Raw genomic sequence first — 20721 nt, 5'->3', positions numbered from 1 at the left:
TTACTGGGGATTAAGTTACACGTTTCTAATTTATTAAATAATCCCTTAAAGCATTTAAACACAGTTTTGTGTTGTGGAATTTGTAACATTCCAAAACCTTAATTTTGACTTTGATTTTCACTGTAAATGCATATTGGTTCCAAATATTGGTTATCGGTTTCACTAACTACTAATATTTGCTATCGGCCTTGAAAAACAAGTATCGGTCGATCCCTACTGTTGTATTTTTTAGAAACATAGGTTTTGTTCTATATCAGGTGTCTTCAACGTTTTTTAGGCCAGGGACCCCTTCGCTCAAAGAGAGACCGAGTAGGGACCCCTACTGCATATATTGTAAACCATTGAGTTGCATATTAAACTGGGCCGAATGGATGAAACAAAATGGATAGTATTTAACGTTAAACAAACTGTATAGCTAACATAGTGGCTACCTTTTTTTTTTGCACAAATAGGCCAATTTATCTTTTCTATTAGGTAATATGTTAGATTCACATCGATGCATATTTTCAGACACATTTCACGGACCCCCTGTTGAAGATCTCTGTTCTATGTCATTGCTGTTAAATATGGGATGGCAAAATAAAGACATTGCTTTTGTTTTATTTGTACTGCCAGAAGAACCACAGTTTCATTTGAATGCAATAGCATAGCAAGAGAGCCTGGATATCAAGAGGTTACTGACTCATTACATCACTTCATAACCACAATAATACCAGTATGACTTATCGCACAATATACAACTTTTTCCAGATACTCACGAAAAAAATGACCTTTGCAAATGACAGTGAACTGACACCAGAATATACTCCATTTAACACAAATGTATCTCCGGTACAAGTGAGTCCTTACTCGTTATCAACCAGCAGAGGGAGACACAGTTCGACATATCTAGTTCTATGGCTCCATTCCCTTCTGAAATACATGCACAGAAAAACACATTTGGGTCGTTGTGCTTTAACTCTTTGGTTTATTTGTTGCAACAAAAAAAAGTAGCATACCCAGTGTCAAGTAGCATCACAAACCCGGTGATTGATATCTTGACATACAGCCATTTTAGGTACACTAACTCCTAAGGTGCAATATCCCAAACACAGGATTTGATGAGCACCGATGAGTGAACCAGGATATTAGATGTAAAAGTTAGGATGGGAGCACATATGTCATACCTTAAAGTAAAAAAAAATGTATCTGAATTATTCGTTGCATAATGTAACATTCAACCTCATTTTTCTTATGCCAGGGGTCTTCAACGTTTTTTAGGCCAGGGACCCCTTCGCAAAAGAGAGACCGAGTAGGGACCCCTACTGCATATATTGTAAACCATTGAGTTGCATATTAAACTCGGCCGAATGGATGAAACAAAATGGATAGTATTTAACGTTAAACAAACTGTATAGCTAACATAGTGGCTACCTTTTTTTTTTTGCACAAATAGGCCAATTTATCTTTGCTATTAGGTAATATGTTAGATTCACATCGATCATTTTTGAAAAAAGAAATTTTCAAAAAAATAGATTTTTTTAAAGAATTTGGTGGCCCCCCTGCAGTAACTCTGAGGACCCCCTAGGGGTCACAGACCCCCTGTTGAAGATCTCTGTCTTATGCAATAGTTATTTTGTATGTAAACATTTGTTTCTGTATGTATGGTTTATTTGATATTAATGTGTAATATGTTTGTTTGTTACTTTATGTATGCACTATACACCAAGGCAAATTCCACATCAGTGGAACGTATTGTGGCAATAAACCCTTTTCTGATTCTGATTTGGCTATAATGTAATTCCTATTGTTTTGAGCTGTAGCAGGTGCTTCTTCAAGCAGTGGTTTTGTTCACATAGTGAGAGTGAACTATCCGAAATGAAGAGAAGATACGATTGGCCTCAATGTCACACTAACTAATTAACTACAAATGAAGAATAAAGACAACTTACAGAAATAAAACTGGTACAGGCACATAGTGGAACATCAGAATACTAACTTCTCAAAGGTTTACAATAATTTGTAAAATGAGTGAAAACATGTTTTACATAGGACACATCTGCCAATCACATAAGAAAGTACTGAAAAAAAAAAAAATGAATGCCTGCAATATGCATTCTCCCATTTATTGTTATATTTTATAAACAAAATACAACAAACGCATATTTGTGGGTGACCCAGTAGTTAGACATTTGGAGTGGCTTTTGTGAGTAAATGTAGGAAACGGGTACATGTACATCAATCTTCAGACATGCCTCAAAGATGGTCTACAGTGTTGTTGGTTCAGGATACTTTACATGCCAGACGAGGTGGCCGAGTGGTTAAGGCGATGGACTGCTAATCCATTGTGCTCTGCACGCGTGGGTTCGAATCCCATCCTCGTCGAGGGTAAGCATTGCTATTGTGTCTATGTGGTGCAACACCCTGAAGCAAACAAAAGTAATCACGTATTACTGTGATTAGTATCATGTGTTATCTCGCAAAATGTGTGAGTATTCACTGGAATACGAGGCAGTGTACACCAGATGTATTTACCCTTTTCCCCACATCTACTCACACATTATCGTGTTGTGCTAACGTATGTGTGTTTCTGTAAGTTATCTGCGACACCTGTCCTCAATGCGGCCTTGCAGGATTGTTGAAAAAAGGCTCCGTCTCTGCAGCCGTCACCCCCGCGTCACCGAAAAGCCCTCCGGCTGGCCCGCCGTACCCTTCGTACCCTCCTACAATCGCCTTCGGCCCAGAACTCTGACGCCTCTGTACGAGCACCAGAACCCCGATGATGAGCCAGAAGAAGAAGTTGACCCACACTGCCGTCTGAGAGGAGACAACACATGACACACGAGACGGACATGAAGCTCTTTCATCTGAATCTCAACAGCTCGTAGAGCTGGGTATCGTTATAAAATGTTCAATACCGGTACCAATACCAATTCCGTGACTTCGGTACCGGTTCCTAAACAATACTTTTTTTCTATACCAATTTCTTACGTGAGCCCCATCTCTGTGCGTAAAGTAGAGTTTTGTTACGTTAGACAGCCAATCAGCAGCATTATTAGATCTTAGTAGAAGCATGCTGCATGCTTATTGGCTCACTGACGCTGATGAGATTTACTCCTTAGGTACTGAAATTTGGTATTGAACAAAAAGGTATTTTTCGATACTCGATACTAACGAGGCAATTTAGTCAGTGGCTACAAAGTACTGAATTCGGTAGCCAGCCCTAACAGTTACTAATGGACACGCCTTCTACAGTACATATAGATAATGACTTATGATACTTTATAGCAGCTGCCACTATATACGGAAGCTCTTTGAAGCACTAACAGTTCTTTGTCGCTATTTAAAGTAACAGTAATGCTGACTGAATGACTTTCTGTACATAAACAGATTTAGCAGCTGTGTACAATTTGATTCACACATCTTGTAAAGAAAACCCTTCAGGACACTTTTCTTTTAAAACCTCTTGTTTCTGCGAATGTTAGGAAAAGTTTCCAATTATTCAACAGAAGAACCATTACCATATTCAACTTGAAAACTAAAACTTTTTTTAATTTAAATGAATAAAAGGAATGTTTGGGGTTTTCAGCTTGAGCTCGAAACTTTACACCCGTAATACAGGGCTGACCATGAAAATCTTGTAAAATGTTGTTTTGATCCTAGTTTGTAATCAAAGTAGATTAGCTTTATTGACTAGTACGTGAATTTAGCTGTCAACATAATGCAAAGAGTTACTAGAACTGCTTATTGTATCCACTCTAGACATGAAACAAAAAACTGAATGAAGCCTACTGACCTCGGCTTTGTATAGACTGCTGTAGAACCTTTCCCCGTTAAGTGGACTGACCCATTTTCTAGCCTGGGCCTCTTCACATCTTGAGAAAAAGGATCAGATTACACGTTATAAAAGGTTGCAGATAATACAGTTTCAACGCATTTTGTGTATGCCAACAGTAGCTAACAGGAGATATTTCAGCTGCCAAAGTCCCTTCTAAATCATCATCAAAGATTAAACGTATCCACGTAGATGACAAAGTTATACAGTAAGTTATCCATTGGTATGTGCTTTCATATGCCAAGGGAAAAGAAAGTGGAGCTTTTCTTGACAGAACAACTGAAAGGCAAGTATTTTTAATAGTGATAAATGAGGCTGTGAAAAAGAGAAACTGTTCTGAGTAGCAAACATGAAGTAAAGCTCACTAAGGTTTCAAATGTTTTTAAGTTTCATTTCTGACTTGTTTGTGAGAGGTTTTGGTTTTGTGTGGACATGCCATTGCATGCATCCGCATTGTGTGTGTGCGTGTGTATGTGCGCGTGTGTGTGTGTGCGTGCGTGCCACCTGGTGATGTTGTGAACGGTCTGTATGACCGAGTCGCAGAGCGAGTCACGTCCGATCTTCAGCATGCACCCCGTGATGAGCAGGAAGAACAGGAAGACGCCACTCACAGCTATATTCAGGTTCATCCACACCCGCTCCCTGTGGAGAAAGGAATACACAGAAAGAGCGTAAGCACGGCTGTAAGCTCCAGAACAAAGTGTTACTTCAACCTCTGAACAAATGAGAAAATGACGTTAAAACTACTTTATGTAACATATGACTATGTTACAATGGCATGTCCTCTTTTTGATTTATATTCAATGTTTTTTCCCTCCTCCCCAGTTCTGCAGCAAGTGCTGTTAGACCAGCTTCAGGGATGCCATTCGGTCTGTAAAACTTGAAGTAATCCCTAATAAAGCCATCCCGCTAACAAGCCCAAAATACTTTTTAAGAGTCTGGGTTGAGTGTCCCTTCATGCTGTTTTCATAGTGTCATGCTAACAAGAATACAACTTTGGAGTAGAGATAGACAACGTACTGGCCAATATAAGATTTAACAAGCAGCATTACTATAAGTCCAGCTTTATCTTTGTAGTTTGGCCAGTTGTAATATTGCTAGAATTGTGTCGTTTTTTTTTTTTTTTTTACAACAATCTCCAAAATGTTTTGTGCAGCTGCATGTTTTTTGTACACACATTTGTAATGCAATTCTTTCACACATGCATGCCTGAGACGGCTAAAATGAATGGGAAAGTACTGTATGGGATATTGGTATCTGCTTTAACACATTATCATATTGATCATGCATCCCTTTTTGAGAGGAAACATTGACTAGTGCCATGTGTTGGTATCAGGTGTGGACATTACCTTCTGATATCCCCGTCGATGCAGCAAGTGTACACCCAGTACAGAGACAGTGAGAAACACACCACTGCTACTATGACTGATATCGCCGACACAAAATAGCAAAGAGACGGAGCGCTGGATGACTGGACCCCGATGAGGCTTTCTGTAGCATTGTAGTTGACAAGTCCATAAAGCATACAGCGGCCTCCAAAATTACCCTGAGAGACAAGAGAGAAAAAGAGATTGGATTCTTTAATTTTCAGTCAGAGTTTCAATAACTCAACAACTTCCTTTTTGTTACATTGTTAGAATTGCAACAGCAACACCAGAACACGCGCACGCACACACACACACACACACACACACACACACACACACACACACACACACACACACACACACACACACACACACACACACACACACACACACCTGACTTATATAAAGAAGTAGAGAGAAAGATTGGGCACGAGGTCCACCTGGTCACATGGTGAGAACAGTAGGACTCTGTCATTTACTCTCGCGCGCGCACATCAACATTTACGTACGCGCGCACTTCCACACGCTCACACGTGTCCTAACATTGTAAAAAATAAAAAGAGAGAAATTTAGGTTAAAAGCAAACTAAGGCTCAAAATAAATGATTCTTTTTCTTTTTTTACAGTGCCTCTAGTTTTAGTAGCCTCGCGTAAAATGGGTGCAGCTAATGGAATGAAGGGAAATGGAAGTAATACTGTAACGTTAGTGCGCGTGCGGATCATAATAGTGTTTCTGTAGCCTAATCCTCCCTAGGGTCTGTGTTTGATAGGGAAAGCGTAGTTCCCCTGATGTACGATACAATACATTGTGATATGTTAGCCTAGGTAAATACAAAGAGATGCGTCCGAGGCTTAACATCACTCAGTTAGCAGGAAATCAGAAGAAAGTGAAAGCGCGTGTCTTTTTTTTTTTATTGTGCGCGAGCGTAAACAAACGGTAGAAATTAGTTTTGACAAAGAAAGTAACCTTCTATGATGCTTTTTTAGAACACATACCGCAAATTAATCGGAAACGTAATTTACTGTAAAATGAAGTACAAATGAGTGCCAAAAGTCCAACCTCTGATACGATTTTCTTTTTTAGTTTTTTCTGTGTCTTTGAACCTTTCTAGCACCGACACACGCACTGAATCTGAACTCTACCCGGAAGAGGGTGGACATAAAAGAAACATTAGGCTAGTTTATTCATTTCTGGGTGAAGTCACCTGGACTATGGTGATGGAAGCGGCGGCAACAATCCCACAGACGAAGCAGCTGGCGTACAGACCCAACTCCAGCAACAGCAGCCCCGCAAACGCCATCGTCCTGCGGCCAGGTTCCTGTCTGGGAAGACACCAGCATGAAGTTAGCCACGATAAGATAAATAAAACTTCCGGTAGAGTGTTTCAAAATAAAATCCTAGATGAAGCGCACAGTCGCAACGGTAATTGACTTGCGGTAAACCGTGAAAATAATGAGCATTTATTGAAATAGAAACAGGGAAGACCAGTGCGATTAGCCTACAACTGGATAAATGAATAAAACCTCCCATTCAATTTTAGAGTAGGCCTACAGAAAGCAAACACACAGCCAGAAAAATGTGATTTCCAAAATCGGAAAATACAAAAAAAAACTTGTCATAGGTTGCAAAAACATAATTTAAAAGTCTGTCAGTAAAGCTAGATGAGATCATTTTGATACCGATAACTCACCTGTCTCTTCTTTATGCAATGCAACAAATGTCACGCTTATATTTGAAGATGAGAGATATGATTTCCGGCGTTATTTTGGCTTTTTTTTTTGGTCGGCTTCACTCAGTTCTCACTCATAGTTTCCCTAAGGGACAAGCCTGCCCTTATCATCCGTTCTGTTTTTAGTTTCAATAAGCAACTGCTTCTCTTGAGCTCCACCACATAAGCTACGTCCACTTACAAATGCGTAAAAATCGTTTATTTGTCACACTGATGGGTTGAGGAACTTCAACACTGGTTGTCATACAGAGCAATTTTCTTCGGGTCAGTGGCTGGTTTCAGCTGATAACCCAGAAAGATAAAACTAAAAGCTGTGGGAAGCAGAAACAAGGGATGAGAAATGAATAATGAATCTCCTTTTTATTTATGTGAATGTAAAACGTTTACACTATAAGTCCTATTATCTGTGACGATGCACTATACAGCATGTTGATGCTCATCAGGAAGAACTGGCTGGAAGTGTTATGCACATGTACGTTTGTGGTTTACCTTCAGTGGACAGAATAGATCAGGTGGCTAGACTTAGTCTGAGCTACTTCAGGATTTAACAGAAAATTGTGTTACATATGTTAGAATAGCATGGTCATATGACCTAAGTCACAAGGTTTGATTAAGCATTCTGGGGATGAAACACTCGGTTCACTTCTGCAGTAGAAATACTAATTCCTGACACATATCCGAAGCCACAGGGAAGGTGCTACATCATTCAAGTTTGCAAAATAAATATGTATAACCTTTTATTGCACAAATGAAACAACAGTATCAAGATGGTCTATTAGACTTGTCATATGACGAAAAAAAGGTTTTGCAAGTTGAATAAAGCTGCTGCATTGATGGAGTTTTCCTTCACAGCTACTCATTACTGATTTACACAAATAGGCTTTATACAGTCTGTAGTCAGGCTTTGAGTTCTGTGTCAATTCTGTGTCAGGCCACTGTAGACTCTTTTAGATGTTTTCTGCTGTGAGGAGTTCTATACAACTGTGAAAAGCAACCTTGTTGTTGTGCATTCCCGATTCCACAGCCATAAATAATTTCTCTAAAGAGGAAGCACACAAAGTGATGCCACAATAATATTCAAAGAGGCCATTTTATTTTAAAGCATCAGTAACAGCCTTAACATTGATTTGGTGTCACAAAGCCTTTACAGATCCTAATATAATTTACAGCTATATAACATTTGTTGTTGATGTTGAATGCTGGAAATCTGACCTGGTTAATTCTCAAATGTTGACAAAGACAATCCAAAAATAAGTTAATTAGGGAATATTTTTATTTATATGTGTGTTCTGTGTCTCTTGTGATCAAGCACAGCCTCTCTTCCTTCAAAATGCCAAACTGAAACTAGTATGTGGAGCATGCATCTAAGCTTAACCAGGTCCACGTTGACCAGACCCATTGTCCAGCTTGTTAATCAAAAAAACAGGAGCTTTTCTGTGTGTGTGTGTGTGTGTGTCTCTCAGGTGGCTAGACTTAGTGCAGGACTGAGCCTCTTACACAGCCATTATCTACGTATTAATGCCAGTTTGAATGTGTGTATGTGTGTGTGTTTTAGTGTGGTAGTGTTGTTAGATTAAAGGCTTATAGTATGATGGTATTAGTGTTGACTACCAGGACCTGAAAACTAAAGAGAGAGAGAGAGCTTGTGTGTGTGTGTGTGTGTGTGTGTGTGTGTGTGTGAGAATCCAGACATCGCAACACAAGCCTGGTATCACTTTAATTCACTGATAAGTCTACACACCAAAGTTCACCAAAGTCTGAATGAGGCACAGCTCTAAAGAATATACAAGTACAATATAAAAGAGAGACCAATAAAAGCCATGAGAGAAAGAGATAACAATACAAAATGTTATGCAAATATAGGAAACATGCACTTGAAAACACGTCACAAATAGTTTACATATGGGCTCGGTCTCACAGAGGGGGGATTAAGCCAGAGGAGCAACATTTTAATGAACAGAAAACCAAGTTTCTTCCAGATAAAAGAGTCATGATATACAGTAGATGGAAAGTTACCGCAATACCTTTGGGAAACAAATGTCAATATATACTAACTGTGTAACCGGCCTATTTAGTTTAGCATCACATTTAAGGAATACAAAAACAGAAGTGAATATTTCAACAATAAGAGTACATCAAGAAAACAACAGAACATTATTTTTACTATTTTAAATTCAATATATTCTCCCATCCTGGCAGAATTTTAAATACATTGTGCCATCATGTACAAAAGCTATATAATAATAATTCAAAATTGAACAAAGAGATGGATATACAAGCAAAATAAATCCATTGACTGAAACCACTTCTCTTGACCAAGGGCAAGTCTTACAAGTAACATTTCCAATATATTGTGTAACATTAATGATGATTGGTCCTCATGTTTTCTTCAAAGATTTCCAAGCCTGATTTCTTTAGTGGATACAAAGCATCCTTACAGATGTGGGAAAATGTCTGTAACTAAAGTGTAAATGCTGTGGGGCACACTGATCAAAAAAGGTACTCCTTCTGACACTCCAGAGAAGCCCACACACAAGGCAACAGTTACGGTTTATTTCTAGCAAACAATCATATTTGATGGTTTGACAAGTCTCTAATGTAAAACTGTGAACACACTCCTGAGAGAGAGCAACATTGAAATGTTTGGGTGTGATAGATGAGTGCTGGTTGTGCAAGATTGCTAATGATTACACAGCAATATTACGCTTTTCTTAAAAGAAATGTCCATCAGGAAGCTGGGTTTTTCCGAGTAGGAACACTGCTCACAGTGAAAGTGATGTTGAGGAAAATGGGGCACCTAATCTGAGAAACTTAGTATGTTCTCAGGTTGTGGACTCTTTGTCTGAAAGTATCTGAAACATGTATTTGTTCAGCAGTGTCCATGCTTGGTAAACAGTCTGCAGTACATTTGATTACTGAGGGAATGCATAGAATGGCATTTTTGGGTGAATTGCAATCCTTTGCAAGGGACTGCCAGGGAATGTTTATTATATTTTTTTATGTGAATGAATGATGTGTAGCCAGGGCATGATGCTCCTGAACCTGAACCCATCTGAAACAGTAGCCATCTCCTGGTAACACACCAGACACAGCACGTATGCATATTTCCATGACATTGTTAATAAAAAACCAGTCAATCAGTCTATTCCAGCATTGTGGCTGCATCAACTCTTATTTTAATGACAGTTTTATCACACCCGTGTAGCAGCACTGTGATTTCACAAGTCATCTGACTGATGAAGAATGTTTGGAAAGGGAATTCCTGTTCTGTCCTGTTTTAATTCAATTGCATGGTCACGTTCCATGAAAACTGCAGTCACAAGACTCTTATCACAGCACTGAGGGGGTCAGTAGAACTATTCACCCTGTGTGTGTCTGTCCATTTAAGCATGTATGTGTCTTTTCCTGCACAATATGTTGTGTATATATATATATATATACACATTATCCTCTAAAATGATTTTTTTCTCAAAATGAATGAATTATGAATGAACCGAATAGTAGAATTGTTTGGATTATCAGTTCTTACAGTGTTGTACAGTTTGTGAATGCTTTAATAAAATTCTCTTTTTTCAGTGAGTTTGTGTTTTATGCATGCATTTGTATACCATGCATGCATACATTTGTGTACCAGATGAAAGTGGTTCAATCATCAGCCTACAGGACAACCAGGCAGTCTGAAGGCATCCGGTACAGGACTGTCAAGCTTACAGATAATTTTATAGATCCCTTTCTTCCAGCAGGGGTCGCTGTCTCTCCCAGTCCAAATGGCTGAGTAAAACTCCCTCAGAGCCACTTCTGATACCTCGATAAACCTCTCTGGGACCTGCAGACAGAAATGTGAATTATATCCAAGGATAAAATACTTCAAGGTCTACAGCATTAGGGCTTTGGAATTATGGACACACATGGAAATTAGTAAGAATTCACACAAACTAAATCTACAAGCTCAGTACGGTATAAAATTGAGTCATACGTACAACCACCAGTTAAAATCATATATTTAAACATTAAGTGCAAGACTAAAATGATGTTAATTAAAACCCACGGCTGCTGCGTCGAGGAGTAAACGTCTACGTATCATTTCTTATCAGTGCACGGAGTTTGGTGACCTTGCTAGCAAGAAAAGCATAGGTGTGAAGAATAACATTAATGATAGCTCTGTTCCATTAGGCGTCACAGAAAGCCATGTGGGCCCTTGAACTGTTAATGGAGCGTGGGCACAGTTACGGTTATTAATTACACCTGTGCTCATCCTGCTGTATGACATGTCAAAATATATGCAGCATAGCTCCTAGTTTAGTTTTGTAATATTAATGTTCTGCATTAAAAAAAAAAAGAAGAAGAAAAAAACAACAGGAGAGGAAGACTAATCAGCCAGTTAACTCAGGAGGTGACTTAGTTTTTCAACCGTGACATATAGCCTTGACATTGTGGAAAATATCAAGATTGGTTTTTACAGCTAAAGCATTTCTATTACATTGTCAAGGCTTAATCATTGTTGGAGTTTCCCTGATCACAAATCTGCCTTGTCCACGACAAAAAATAATCATTTCTGTAGAATTCACACTGACGCTGTACAGATTAATCAAGGACTATGACATGTTCAGATTCCTGACCGAATAAGCTGTCTGACTGAGTTATGGCCGGTTAGCTCAGTTGGTTAGAGCGTGGTGCTAATAACGCCAAGGTCGCGGGTTCGATCCCCGTACGGGCCAAGGTCGTTTTTCATTGAAAATAACACATGATGTCAGCACTCACTATAAAAACATGCACTTCATTGTAAATATGCAATATAAATAGGTTGCTCTCTTAATTGAATGAAACACATTGTACACTTTGTTTATTTATGGAACTCTGTAAGTCTTATCATAGACTCCCTCAAAATCACTTACATTTCGTTACATCTATGTTTGAAGTAAACTGAGGTTTAGAGAACATGGACTAGGAATCAACAATTATGACCTTTGTGAAAATGTTTTACTATTATTATTATTATTATTATTATTATTATTATTGTTGTTGTTATTATTTCTAAATTCCTATTTCCTCTCATTTATGACTTATTGAGAGTGTTAATACTATGGAGGGGTTATACACTAAGCCAAGTTCTCTAGAACAACACTATTTCCCAAATTATCATTCCATATGAACCACCATACATGATAATGAGTAAATAATGAAAATCCTTACTGTGATTAAGCTCACTGAGAGCCTCAGCTCAAGTTGAATTGTCGGTGACCAATACCACCTTCCTTTGTATTGCTTATTGAGAATGTAAGTATTGCTTGCCCATCAAATCAATTACAATAATATCGCAGTTATATCATTATGATTACCGACGGATTGGCCATTATACAATACATTAAACATGGCCGGTTAGCTCAGTTGGTTAGAGCGTGGTGCTAATAACGCCAAGGTCGCGGGTTCGATCCCCGTACTGGCCATATTTTTACGGGGCAAGCATTTGACACGCACACACCTCAGTGTGAAGAAAAACTGTAATCTGGCTTACCCCTAATAGCGTACATTGTAATATTAAAAGGTGCTCTAAGCGATGTTGTGTTTTTTAGGCTACGACATTTTTTGTCACATACAGCGAACATCTCCTCGCTATCCGCTAGCTGCCTGCCCCTGAACACACTGTAAAAAAACGCGGTCTCTGTAGACAGCCCCGGCTCCACAAATGGCAACAAAAACAAACTGTGCCAACCTGCACCACGAACCATAACAAACAGTGTTCCAGCCAATAATCGACAAGAAGGAGGGAGGGGGAGGGGACGGGGGGAGGAGGAGGGAGGGGCGAGCTAGCCTCTGTTTTGTTTGACAATATTTCGAACGTCAACAAGAACTGACGTCACCCAACATCGCTTAAAGCACCTTTAACAGGTTCACGTAACAGCTCCATTTCTCACTTACATGTACACAGCCTTCTTATATTACAGTAGTTGAAAGACATATATCAAGCAGCTCTTTAACTGTGATTATTTAGGACAGCTGACAACCAAGCCTGGGGAGAATTAATTAAACACTTAAAACACTAAAAAAAATTATAATTGGGGAAGAACAATGTATGTACGTGAAAATAAATACTCACAGTAGTTGAAATAAAAAATAAATAAAATGTCAATAAAAAATAAAAAAGTTATCACTTCTTTCATCTAGTTGGTTTTACAGTCTTTACCAAGGCTTTAGCTAATCCGTTATTCGCAAGGTAAAAATATAACAGCTCTCTATCTGGCAGAGCACCAGCCATCCTACATTGGACAAACCAAGAGTTAATGTCATAATAGACAGCAGCTTGAGTTTCAGATGTACATCCTGTTTGTGTATTATTCTATACATAATGCAACAGTGATTACATGAAAAAAAGCAACTTGGGGTGCTCTTGCACTACAGAAAACTTCAGCTAACCAGACACAAGGTCCCCAAGCATTATGCTTTAACTACAACGACAGTGTATACAGGTATTAAAGCATCCACCCAACGACTAGACATGCTGCATATAGACACACTCTTACCTGGTAGACGTTACTTTTATTGTAGTGCATGTTCAGTATGCGGTAAAGCTCTGTATCGCGCCCCACTCGCATCTGACTCTCTCTGCCCAGACGAGGTGCACCATCCCTGGATTACACAGGCAGACAAATAGACTCATTTAAATGGAATCATTATAAAAAGCCAGCCTGACAATGCTGACATTTAATTGTAGTTCTAGTATTATTCTTGACAAACCTCATCCTGAATCATTTTTAGCGTTGTATTATGTTTTTTTCCTAACAGTCCTGAGGTTATACAATGCATGCACTGTGGCAAGTTTTGACCACTTGAAATATTAATGGACATTACGTACACACTTATGTTGTAAAAACACTGTTGCTTCCTGTTTTATGCAACAGTGTGCATAAAACAGGAAGGCCTGGAGCATGACACAACAAAGTTTTGTCATTCTTCAATCTGTAATTCTTTCTTTTTACAAATGACCAAATTTGCAGATCAGCTTATGCACAGCATCTGATGCATAAATCAGACAGAGTGTCGGCTAATGTAAAGATTCAGTGGCAAAATGCTAGCTTCTATTAAACCCACTTAAACAATGGAAGTTTTGCATGAACCAGTGCCAACTCAAACCAACCGGGTGAGAGCCTCGCGGACAGCCTGTCGTGCAAAGCGCTCCATCTGGATGTAGAAGAACTCTCTGAAGTTACTGAACCATTTAATCATCTGGGAGGTCACACAGCGGTTAAACTAGACAGTGGACAGGAAAACAGCAGGACAGGAAGAGAGCAGGTGAGGACAGCAAATTTGACTTCAAAGAGAGCTTTAGCCAGTAGCTCAGAGAAAGTGAGAAATTGTTTTGTGCTTCACAATGGAAAATGTTAATACTCACATATCAATATCATAAATATGTGAACACAACCTTAGCTTATAATTGGTTAAAGAAATAAAAAACCCTTTCCAACATTGTATTTTCACCACAGTACCACATTTCACAGTTAGAGATAATGTCTGCAAGCCGATATTACCTGCTAATATAGGCTTATATTACAGATATATTGGTATCAACAGTAAATCCATTTTCAAAATGTCACATTTTATGTATATTAGACCTTTAATTTTTCTTATTAAAGTTCAATGTGTTGCAGGCTGTGTGTTTCAATCCCCGTATGGGCCAAGTTGATTTTGAGGCAGCACTAATAATAATTATATCATCTAATAATCTATTTGTTTAATAATAGACGCATATCCACAAAATGACAGAAAACAGACTACTGTAGGTTGCATACACTGGTTGCAAACACCAAATTGAAGTGATCCGTTCCATAAAATAATTTAGTTTAAAAGTGAATGTCACACATGTAAAAACAAGAATATTATCAAACTTTTGCTATTGTTAAAAAAAAACCCATCTTGATCCATCACTGTGATGGGTTACACACACCTTGACATCAGGAAAGTAAGTCTTGAGCGTGTTGGAGCTGGGATAGCGTGCGTAGAAGAACATGAGCTTGGCTTTCTTCAGATGGCAGGGAGACAAGCCCTCCTGGGTGTATACATGAGGCCAGTTAAGGAGATACACATGTCCTTTTACACACACTTATGAATAAACATATCCCTCCCTCCCGCCCTCCCTCATTCCTCCCCCTTTGCTGACAAAAGGATATTCCCCCAGCAGTTAGGTAGAGCTCTCCTCCGTCCATCCCTCCTCCTCCCCTCATCCCCCCGTCCCCCCTCATACCCCCGTCCCCCCTCATCCCTCTCTCTCTGCCTCCGTGAGCGTGGCGTGCGAGGGAGGGGTCTAGGTGACCAAGCAAGGAGAGTGGTGGGAAAGAGGGGTGAGACGAGGGGTGAGAGGAGAACTCCAGGAAAGGGTCCGAGTTCAAGTAGTCCTTGCGGGACGGAGGGAGGTGCGGGAGCTGAGGGTGGTGGAGAGAGCGAGAGAAGAGCTGCTGCATGGAGTAGTGGAGAAGGGGGAGAGGGAGGGGGGGAGGAGGAGGAGGAGGAGGGGGAGGGGGAGGCACGGGGAAGGAAGATGAGGAAGAAGAAGAGCAGGAGGAGGACACGTGGAAGGAGGAGGAGAGGTCCTTGGGTTGTGAAGCTGGAGGCAGGAGGGGAGGATGAGAAAGAGGAGGAGGGCGAGGTAGAGAAGGGGGATGAAGGGAGAGGTTCGGATGGGAGGGATTTAGGTGAGTGGAGAGAGGTGGGCCGAGGAGTGGGTGGGCTTTTCGTATGTCCGGTGACCTTTGAACAGCCAATGGCATGGCCAGATCTGAAGCTTCAGTGCGAGGAAGCAGGGCGCTCCCGTTGCTCCTCTTTTGGAGATGCTGCTCTCTTTCTCCGTCCTGCCTTCCCGCCTTTTCCACCTTACCTCTGATCTTTTCCTCATCTCTTCCTCTCGTTAATAGTCCCATCCACGCCCCCTTCTCCCTCCCTTCATCGTTTCCTGCGTCGGCTGGGAGGAAAGAGATGGCGGCAGGAGGAGAGGAAGAATTGACATCTGTCATCTCAGTGTAAAGGCGGAGAACTCGGTCGATGACTCGAGCCACAGCGCTGCCCAACTCCAGCTTCAGCGCCTGGGCAAACTTCTGCTCTCCCTCCTCGCCCTCGTCTTCTATCCCTCCATGCCAATCTCCACGTACCAGCCCTCCACAATCCAACCACAACCCCGCTCCCTCCATCACGCCCTCCAAGTGCAGCCCTCCTCCACTTCCTCTCTCTCCTCTGTCTTTTTGCCTCTCTTCTCTCTGTTTGTGGAAGTTGTCAAAAGGGGAAACAGAAAGAAGGGAGAAAGTTTCCTTTTCCATCTCTCCACCATCAATGTCCTCTTCATCGTACATACCTTCTGTCATGTCCTCCTCCTCCATCATCCCAGCATCTCTTTCTCCTCCATCTCCTCCTCTGTTTCTACACCTCCTTGTCTTCTCCTCCTCCTCTGCCATGTGGTTTTCCCCAAAAGCCCTCCATACTTTCTCCTGCAGGGCCTGCAGTCTCTCTCTTGCCTCCTCCAGCTGTTCTTTCAGCTCCTCCCTCTCTTTTCTCTTCCCCTCCCTCCCTCCCTCGCGCCTCCTGCCTCCCTCCTCTGCCTCTCCATCTCTTGGTCGGCTCTCCAGCTTCATCCTCTTCACTTTCAAGATGTCTTGACTCCACTCGGCCACAAGGGTGGCATCGCTGTGCCTCTTCTTAACCCCCAACAAGCTGTCCTCTTCTTTCATCACTCCTTCCTCTCCTCCTTCCAGCCCTTGCTCCACCTGTCCATTCCTCTCTCCCCTGTCCTCCTCCAGATTTCTGTCTTCCAGGTGTCGGTGTGTGCTCAGGTTTGTGTTGAGTTGCCCTCCGATCCTCCTGGAGGCTCCACCTGGCTGGAGGAGGTGGTGGATGAGGGGGAAGCCAGGGGGTCTAAAGGCAGGAGCAGGGCGACCTACACTGGGCTGAGGATGAACTCCAGGGAGATCTGTGGAGCTGTGAGTGGGAGCAAATGTGTGCATCTGGGGAGCAGAGTCATCGAAAAGATCTGTGGGGGAATCCATCACTGGAGACAGACACAGAGGAGGAAAGAGAGACACAGAATTACTGTTGCTGATGTTTCTGTTGTTACACTGATTTAGCTGGGTTCACTTGGGTTCATGTTGGTAGGACAAAACGAAGCATTGTAAAGGTGTCACTTTGGGCTCTGGGTAATTGTGATGGGCATTTCTCACTGTTTCAGATTCTTTTACAAACCAAACAATCAGTCTATTACAGTAAATTGAAAAAATAATCATCTGGTTAATCTAGAATGAAAACAATCCTCCACCTCAACCAACAGTAAAATCCTGTTTTTGTTTTTATTAGTGCATGAGTAATAATAACCTGTAATAATATAACTGTCACAGGGGACATTTTTCTGCAAGTAGTTTTGCTAAGTAGTTTTGAGTACATGTTCCTGATTATACTTATATACTTTTACTTTAGTAACATTTTCAATGGTTTTCACACTTAAATGAACTTAAGGGCCATGTAATGTTCTGTATGGCACTCGTGACTACACCATGTTGACAAATGAATAGATGCAGATCCTGATGTGACTAGCACATAACTTCCGCTTACCTGGACTGCAAAACAGGTCACAGGACACACAGCTACTTCCACTTGTAATAACAATGAGCTGCAATGTCCTTGCATAGAGCTGCGAAATACAAACATGGTGACAGTTTTTGAGTTTAGCGGAACACAGAGAAGATTAATTCCCAAATGGTCCAAACAGTTATTCAAAAGGTTGATATTGGCCTCCCTGGCTTTCGAACATGTCATAGGAGGAAACGGCACACTGCAGAACTGATCACAACCCAATGGAGACAGAGCGAAAGAGACTATAGTGCTGGTGTTGCAGTATTGGCTCAACATCTGGCTCCTGATCTTTGTCACATATCACCCACCTCTCTTCAAACTATATTTCCTGTTTCTCGCAACTGTGTGCTGTCTAAGAATTCACAAAATACATGTGACAAAATGGAGGGCGATAACTGTGGTTGGACGTGGATATTTTTTGCTGGAAAATGTGGGTAATTAAAATACTGGCAGTAGGTACTTCTGCATGGCCTCCCTACATTACCTGAAAAAGCTTGTAAAACAGAATAGCGAATGCTGGGCTTATGAATAACAGTACATCTCACTATTTAATCAAGATCAAAAACACGCATCCCCAGTCCTTTTTTTTCAGTGCGTATCCTCCTTTCCGTCCCGACGCCCTTTTCCCCTTTTTCCTTTCTCTCTATTCCTCTCTCATCCTCTCTTTCCCTCCTCTATCTGTTATCAGTGCAGGCAGCTTGTTAAGCACTGTTTGATCAGAGTGTTTACCGTCAAACACACTCACACACATACACATTCACACAAAAGAGAAAGGCTTGAGAGAGGGCTGACAATGGTCAATGGTCCTTGGGGAGTGAAATAGAGTGAGAGTAGCATGTACATGTGTCTATGTGTGTGTGCATATGCGGGAGTGTGTGTGTGTGTGTGTGTGTGTGTGTGTGTGTGTGTGTGTGAACAGCAGTCCTACTTAGCATTGATAACACCCCTAATCCACTTCAGATGGATAAACTACTGCTCACCGAACAGAAAGAATGATGGATGATAAATGGACAGATGTGGGGACAGCTAAAAGAGTTAATGTAGGCAGACAAAATGTGAACACAGACAGTATTTAAAAATGTAGGCTGATTGAGCTACTTGATTGTCAGTGGTTAAAATTGAAAGATAAATAGATGGATGGATGGAGATAGATAGATGGATGGATGGATAGATAGATAGATAGATAGATAGATAGATAGATAGATAGAGAGATAGATAGATAGATAGATAGATAGACAGACAGACAGACAGATAGCTAGATAGATAGATAGATAGATAGATAGATAGATAGATAGATAGATAGATAGCTCAGTGCATAGGTCCACCAGTGCAACATGAAGAGAATAATCCTACTATAAATAGCTAAATATCAATTATTCAAATGCCCTGTCCTCTCTACTATTATACAGTCCAGATGGCAAAGCAGCCAATGCGCTTATATCAGGGACAGATTAGCTTTTTAAAGCCAGCGGAAAGCTGCACAAAATATTAACACTGAGCAATGAAAATGAAAGTTATTAACCACTAGATTAGATTTAAGAATGGTACTTTTGGACTGCTGTAGCTGTCACTGGGAAAACTGACAAGAGAGGGAACTCACATTAAGTAAAGCACACACAACTCACTGGGATTAAATAATGTATATTGGTAAATTATAATCAGGGTGTATGTGCTGATGTGCTAGTACACTGGAAAAATCACATAGGCCAACAGGTTTTCCCTCTGTATCAAATATTAGGCATATAGGCCTATTTGCATACAAGCAGTTTTTTATTCAAAAACATATTTTTGTGGTCAAACTGTAGGCTATTACATCACGATAGATACATGTAAACCTAAATTGCAGATAATTTAGCATACTCAGTAAGTAGGATATGTGTGTTTCAACAAGAGTTTTCAAATTAATACAATTTAATAAGGAGTTTTTGGGGTGAGTTATTTTTGTGTTGGTTTGTCTGGGATTATTATACCTACACAGGATCTAACTTTGTTTAAATTTATCTTTATATATGTTGCTTATATAGGCCTAATGTTTCATTCATCTATCTATCTATCTATCTATCTATCTATCTATCTATCTATCTATCTATCTATGCTGGTGGAAATAACGTTACTTTAAATAATTTATGTAATGTTTGAAGCTTATGTTTGAAGCCTCCTCGTGGTAACATCTGCCGATTCTGCCACGCGAGAGGAATCCGCTTTGGCCAGTCTGACGCACGAGCTGTGTGTGCGTGTGTGTGTGTGTGTGTGTGTGTGTGTGTGTGTGTGTGTGTGTGTGTGTGCGCGCGCGCGCGCGCGCGTGTTGCGTCCTGTGACTAATTGGCAACGGTGGAATAATGTCGCAGTATGAAATAAACAATAAACACACAGAGAGACCAGTAGAGCATACCCTTGTTGCTTACGCTATTCAACGTGTAAAATGTCAAACATAATGTTTGAAGTTTAAAAAAAATAACTCACACTCAGTGACAGAGAAGAGCTCCAGCGGTGTCCGTTCCCCGAAGCCTTCCACTCCAGTGGCCGTTCCTGTGCGCTCTACCTCGGTCGACTGTCTTCTCTAGCACCGGTCGGGCTTCGGTCATCGGTGCGGGCAGAAAAGAACCAGCCTGCAGCGAGTTTCCGGCTATTTTCTGTCCCCCTCTGCTCTTTATTTGTCCTTTGTTCCGTAACTCTCTCAGTTTTACTCTCACTCATCAACCGCCTCCTCTTTACTCGAGTTGTGTCACTGTGCAGGTTTTTTCCCCTGCCCTGGCATCATCCTAAACCTAACCCTATCACGCGCTGCTCCCGGTGTGGTGTGGAGTGGGCGCGCGGTGGGCGGGCGGGCTCGAGAGCTGGCCACTTGACGGTCCCTCCCATGTTGGCATGACCCTCAGTGTGTGTGTGTGTACACACACACACACACACACACACACACACACACACACACACACACACACACACACACACACACACACACACACACACACACACAGGATGCTGGTTTAAATAGTCAGAAGTAATGCTAACTGATTTCAAATTAATGCAATTACCTCTTTTGATAAGTCATGATAGCAACAGTTTGTTGCAGGTGGCTACTTGTTCACAGCACCCAGATACACCCACAGATGGAGATGGGAAATCTACTGTATCTTGACCAAGACTGAAGAGCATTTCTAAAGGCCAAACAAAGTCCATTTAAATAATGGAGTCAAATTTTT

General features: G+C 40.9%; 2 protein-coding genes and 3 non-coding genes across 6 annotated transcripts; 3 read left to right on the top strand and 2 right to left on the bottom strand.

The window, feature by feature from the left end:
• Positions 1 to 584: 584 nt before the first annotated feature.
• Positions 585 to 6531, bottom strand: tmem179ba (transmembrane protein 179Ba). The gene is made up of 5 exons (XM_078275892.1): positions 6386 to 6531; positions 5164 to 5360; positions 4319 to 4456; positions 3776 to 3854; positions 585 to 2796 (listed from the first exon to the last, which is right to left on the bottom strand). Exons 1-5 carry the CDS (start codon positions 6479 to 6481, stop codon positions 2596 to 2598), a joined length of 711 nt encoding a protein of 236 aa, XP_078132018.1. The 5' UTR covers positions 6482 to 6531; the 3' UTR covers positions 585 to 2595.
• trnas-gcu (transfer RNA serine (anticodon GCU)) lies at positions 2283 to 2364 on the top strand. The gene has a single exon. It is a non-coding gene; the product is annotated as a tRNA-Ser (tRNA).
• Positions 6532 to 8610: 2079 nt separating the features above from the next.
• On the bottom strand, positions 8611 to 20331 carry prox3 (prospero homeobox 3). 2 transcript variants are annotated; one of them, XM_078276273.1, is made up of 7 exons: positions 19982 to 20331; positions 17498 to 17576; positions 15076 to 16940; positions 14853 to 14966; positions 14046 to 14158; positions 13432 to 13537; positions 8611 to 10736 (listed from the first exon to the last, which is right to left on the bottom strand). In XM_078276273.1, the coding sequence occupies exons 3-7, from the start codon at positions 16936 to 16938 to the stop codon at positions 10563 to 10565; spliced, it is 2370 nt and encodes a 789-aa protein (XP_078132399.1). In that variant the 5' UTR covers positions 16939 to 16940; positions 17498 to 17576; positions 19982 to 20331; the 3' UTR covers positions 8611 to 10562. The 2 variants fall into 2 exon arrangements, with proteins under 2 accessions (XP_078132399.1, XP_078132400.1); XM_078276274.1 differs by lacking the exon at positions 8611 to 10736 and having other exon boundaries at positions 13456 to 13537; positions 14000 to 14158.
• trnai-aau (transfer RNA isoleucine (anticodon AAU)) lies at positions 11555 to 11628 on the top strand. The gene has a single exon. It is a non-coding gene; the product is annotated as a tRNA-Ile (tRNA).
• On the top strand, positions 12284 to 12357 carry trnai-aau (transfer RNA isoleucine (anticodon AAU)). Its single transcript has one exon. It is a non-coding gene; the product is annotated as a tRNA-Ile (tRNA).
• Positions 20332 to 20721: the final 390 nt, after the last annotated feature.

This window comes from Sander vitreus, chromosome 19 (genome assembly GCF_031162955.1).
Source record: "Sander vitreus isolate 19-12246 chromosome 19, sanVit1, whole genome shotgun sequence".
Taxonomy (NCBI): domain Eukaryota; kingdom Metazoa; phylum Chordata; class Actinopteri; order Perciformes; family Percidae; genus Sander; species Sander vitreus.
The sequence above is the reverse complement of the archived record's forward strand: the minus strand, read 5'-3'. Positions and strand labels throughout refer to the sequence as shown.

Coding starts and splice junctions, on each gene's coding strand:
- prox3 (XM_078276273.1), bottom strand. CDS start 16,938: ATGGATTCCCCCACAGATCTTTTCGATGACTCTGCTCCCCAGATGCAC. Junction 14,967..15,075: donor TCTACCTAACTGCTGGGGGA/ATATCCTTTTGT, acceptor AACTGGCCTCAT/GTATACACCCAGGAGGGCTT. Junction 14,159..14,852: donor CTTACTTTCCTGATGTCAAG/GTGTGTGTAACC, acceptor TCCACTGTCTAG/TTTAACCGCTGTGTGACCTC.
- tmem179ba (XM_078275892.1), bottom strand. CDS start 6,481: ATGGCGTTTGCGGGGCTGCTGTTGCTGGAGTTGGGTCTGTACGCCAGC. Junction 5,361..6,385: donor CTTCCATCACCATAGTCCAG/GTGACTTCACCC, acceptor CTTGTCTCTCAG/GGTAATTTTGGAGGCCGCTG. Junction 2,797..3,775: donor GCAGTCTATACAAAGCCGAG/GTCAGTAGGCTT, acceptor GTCTCCTCTCAG/ACGGCAGTGTGGGTCAACTT.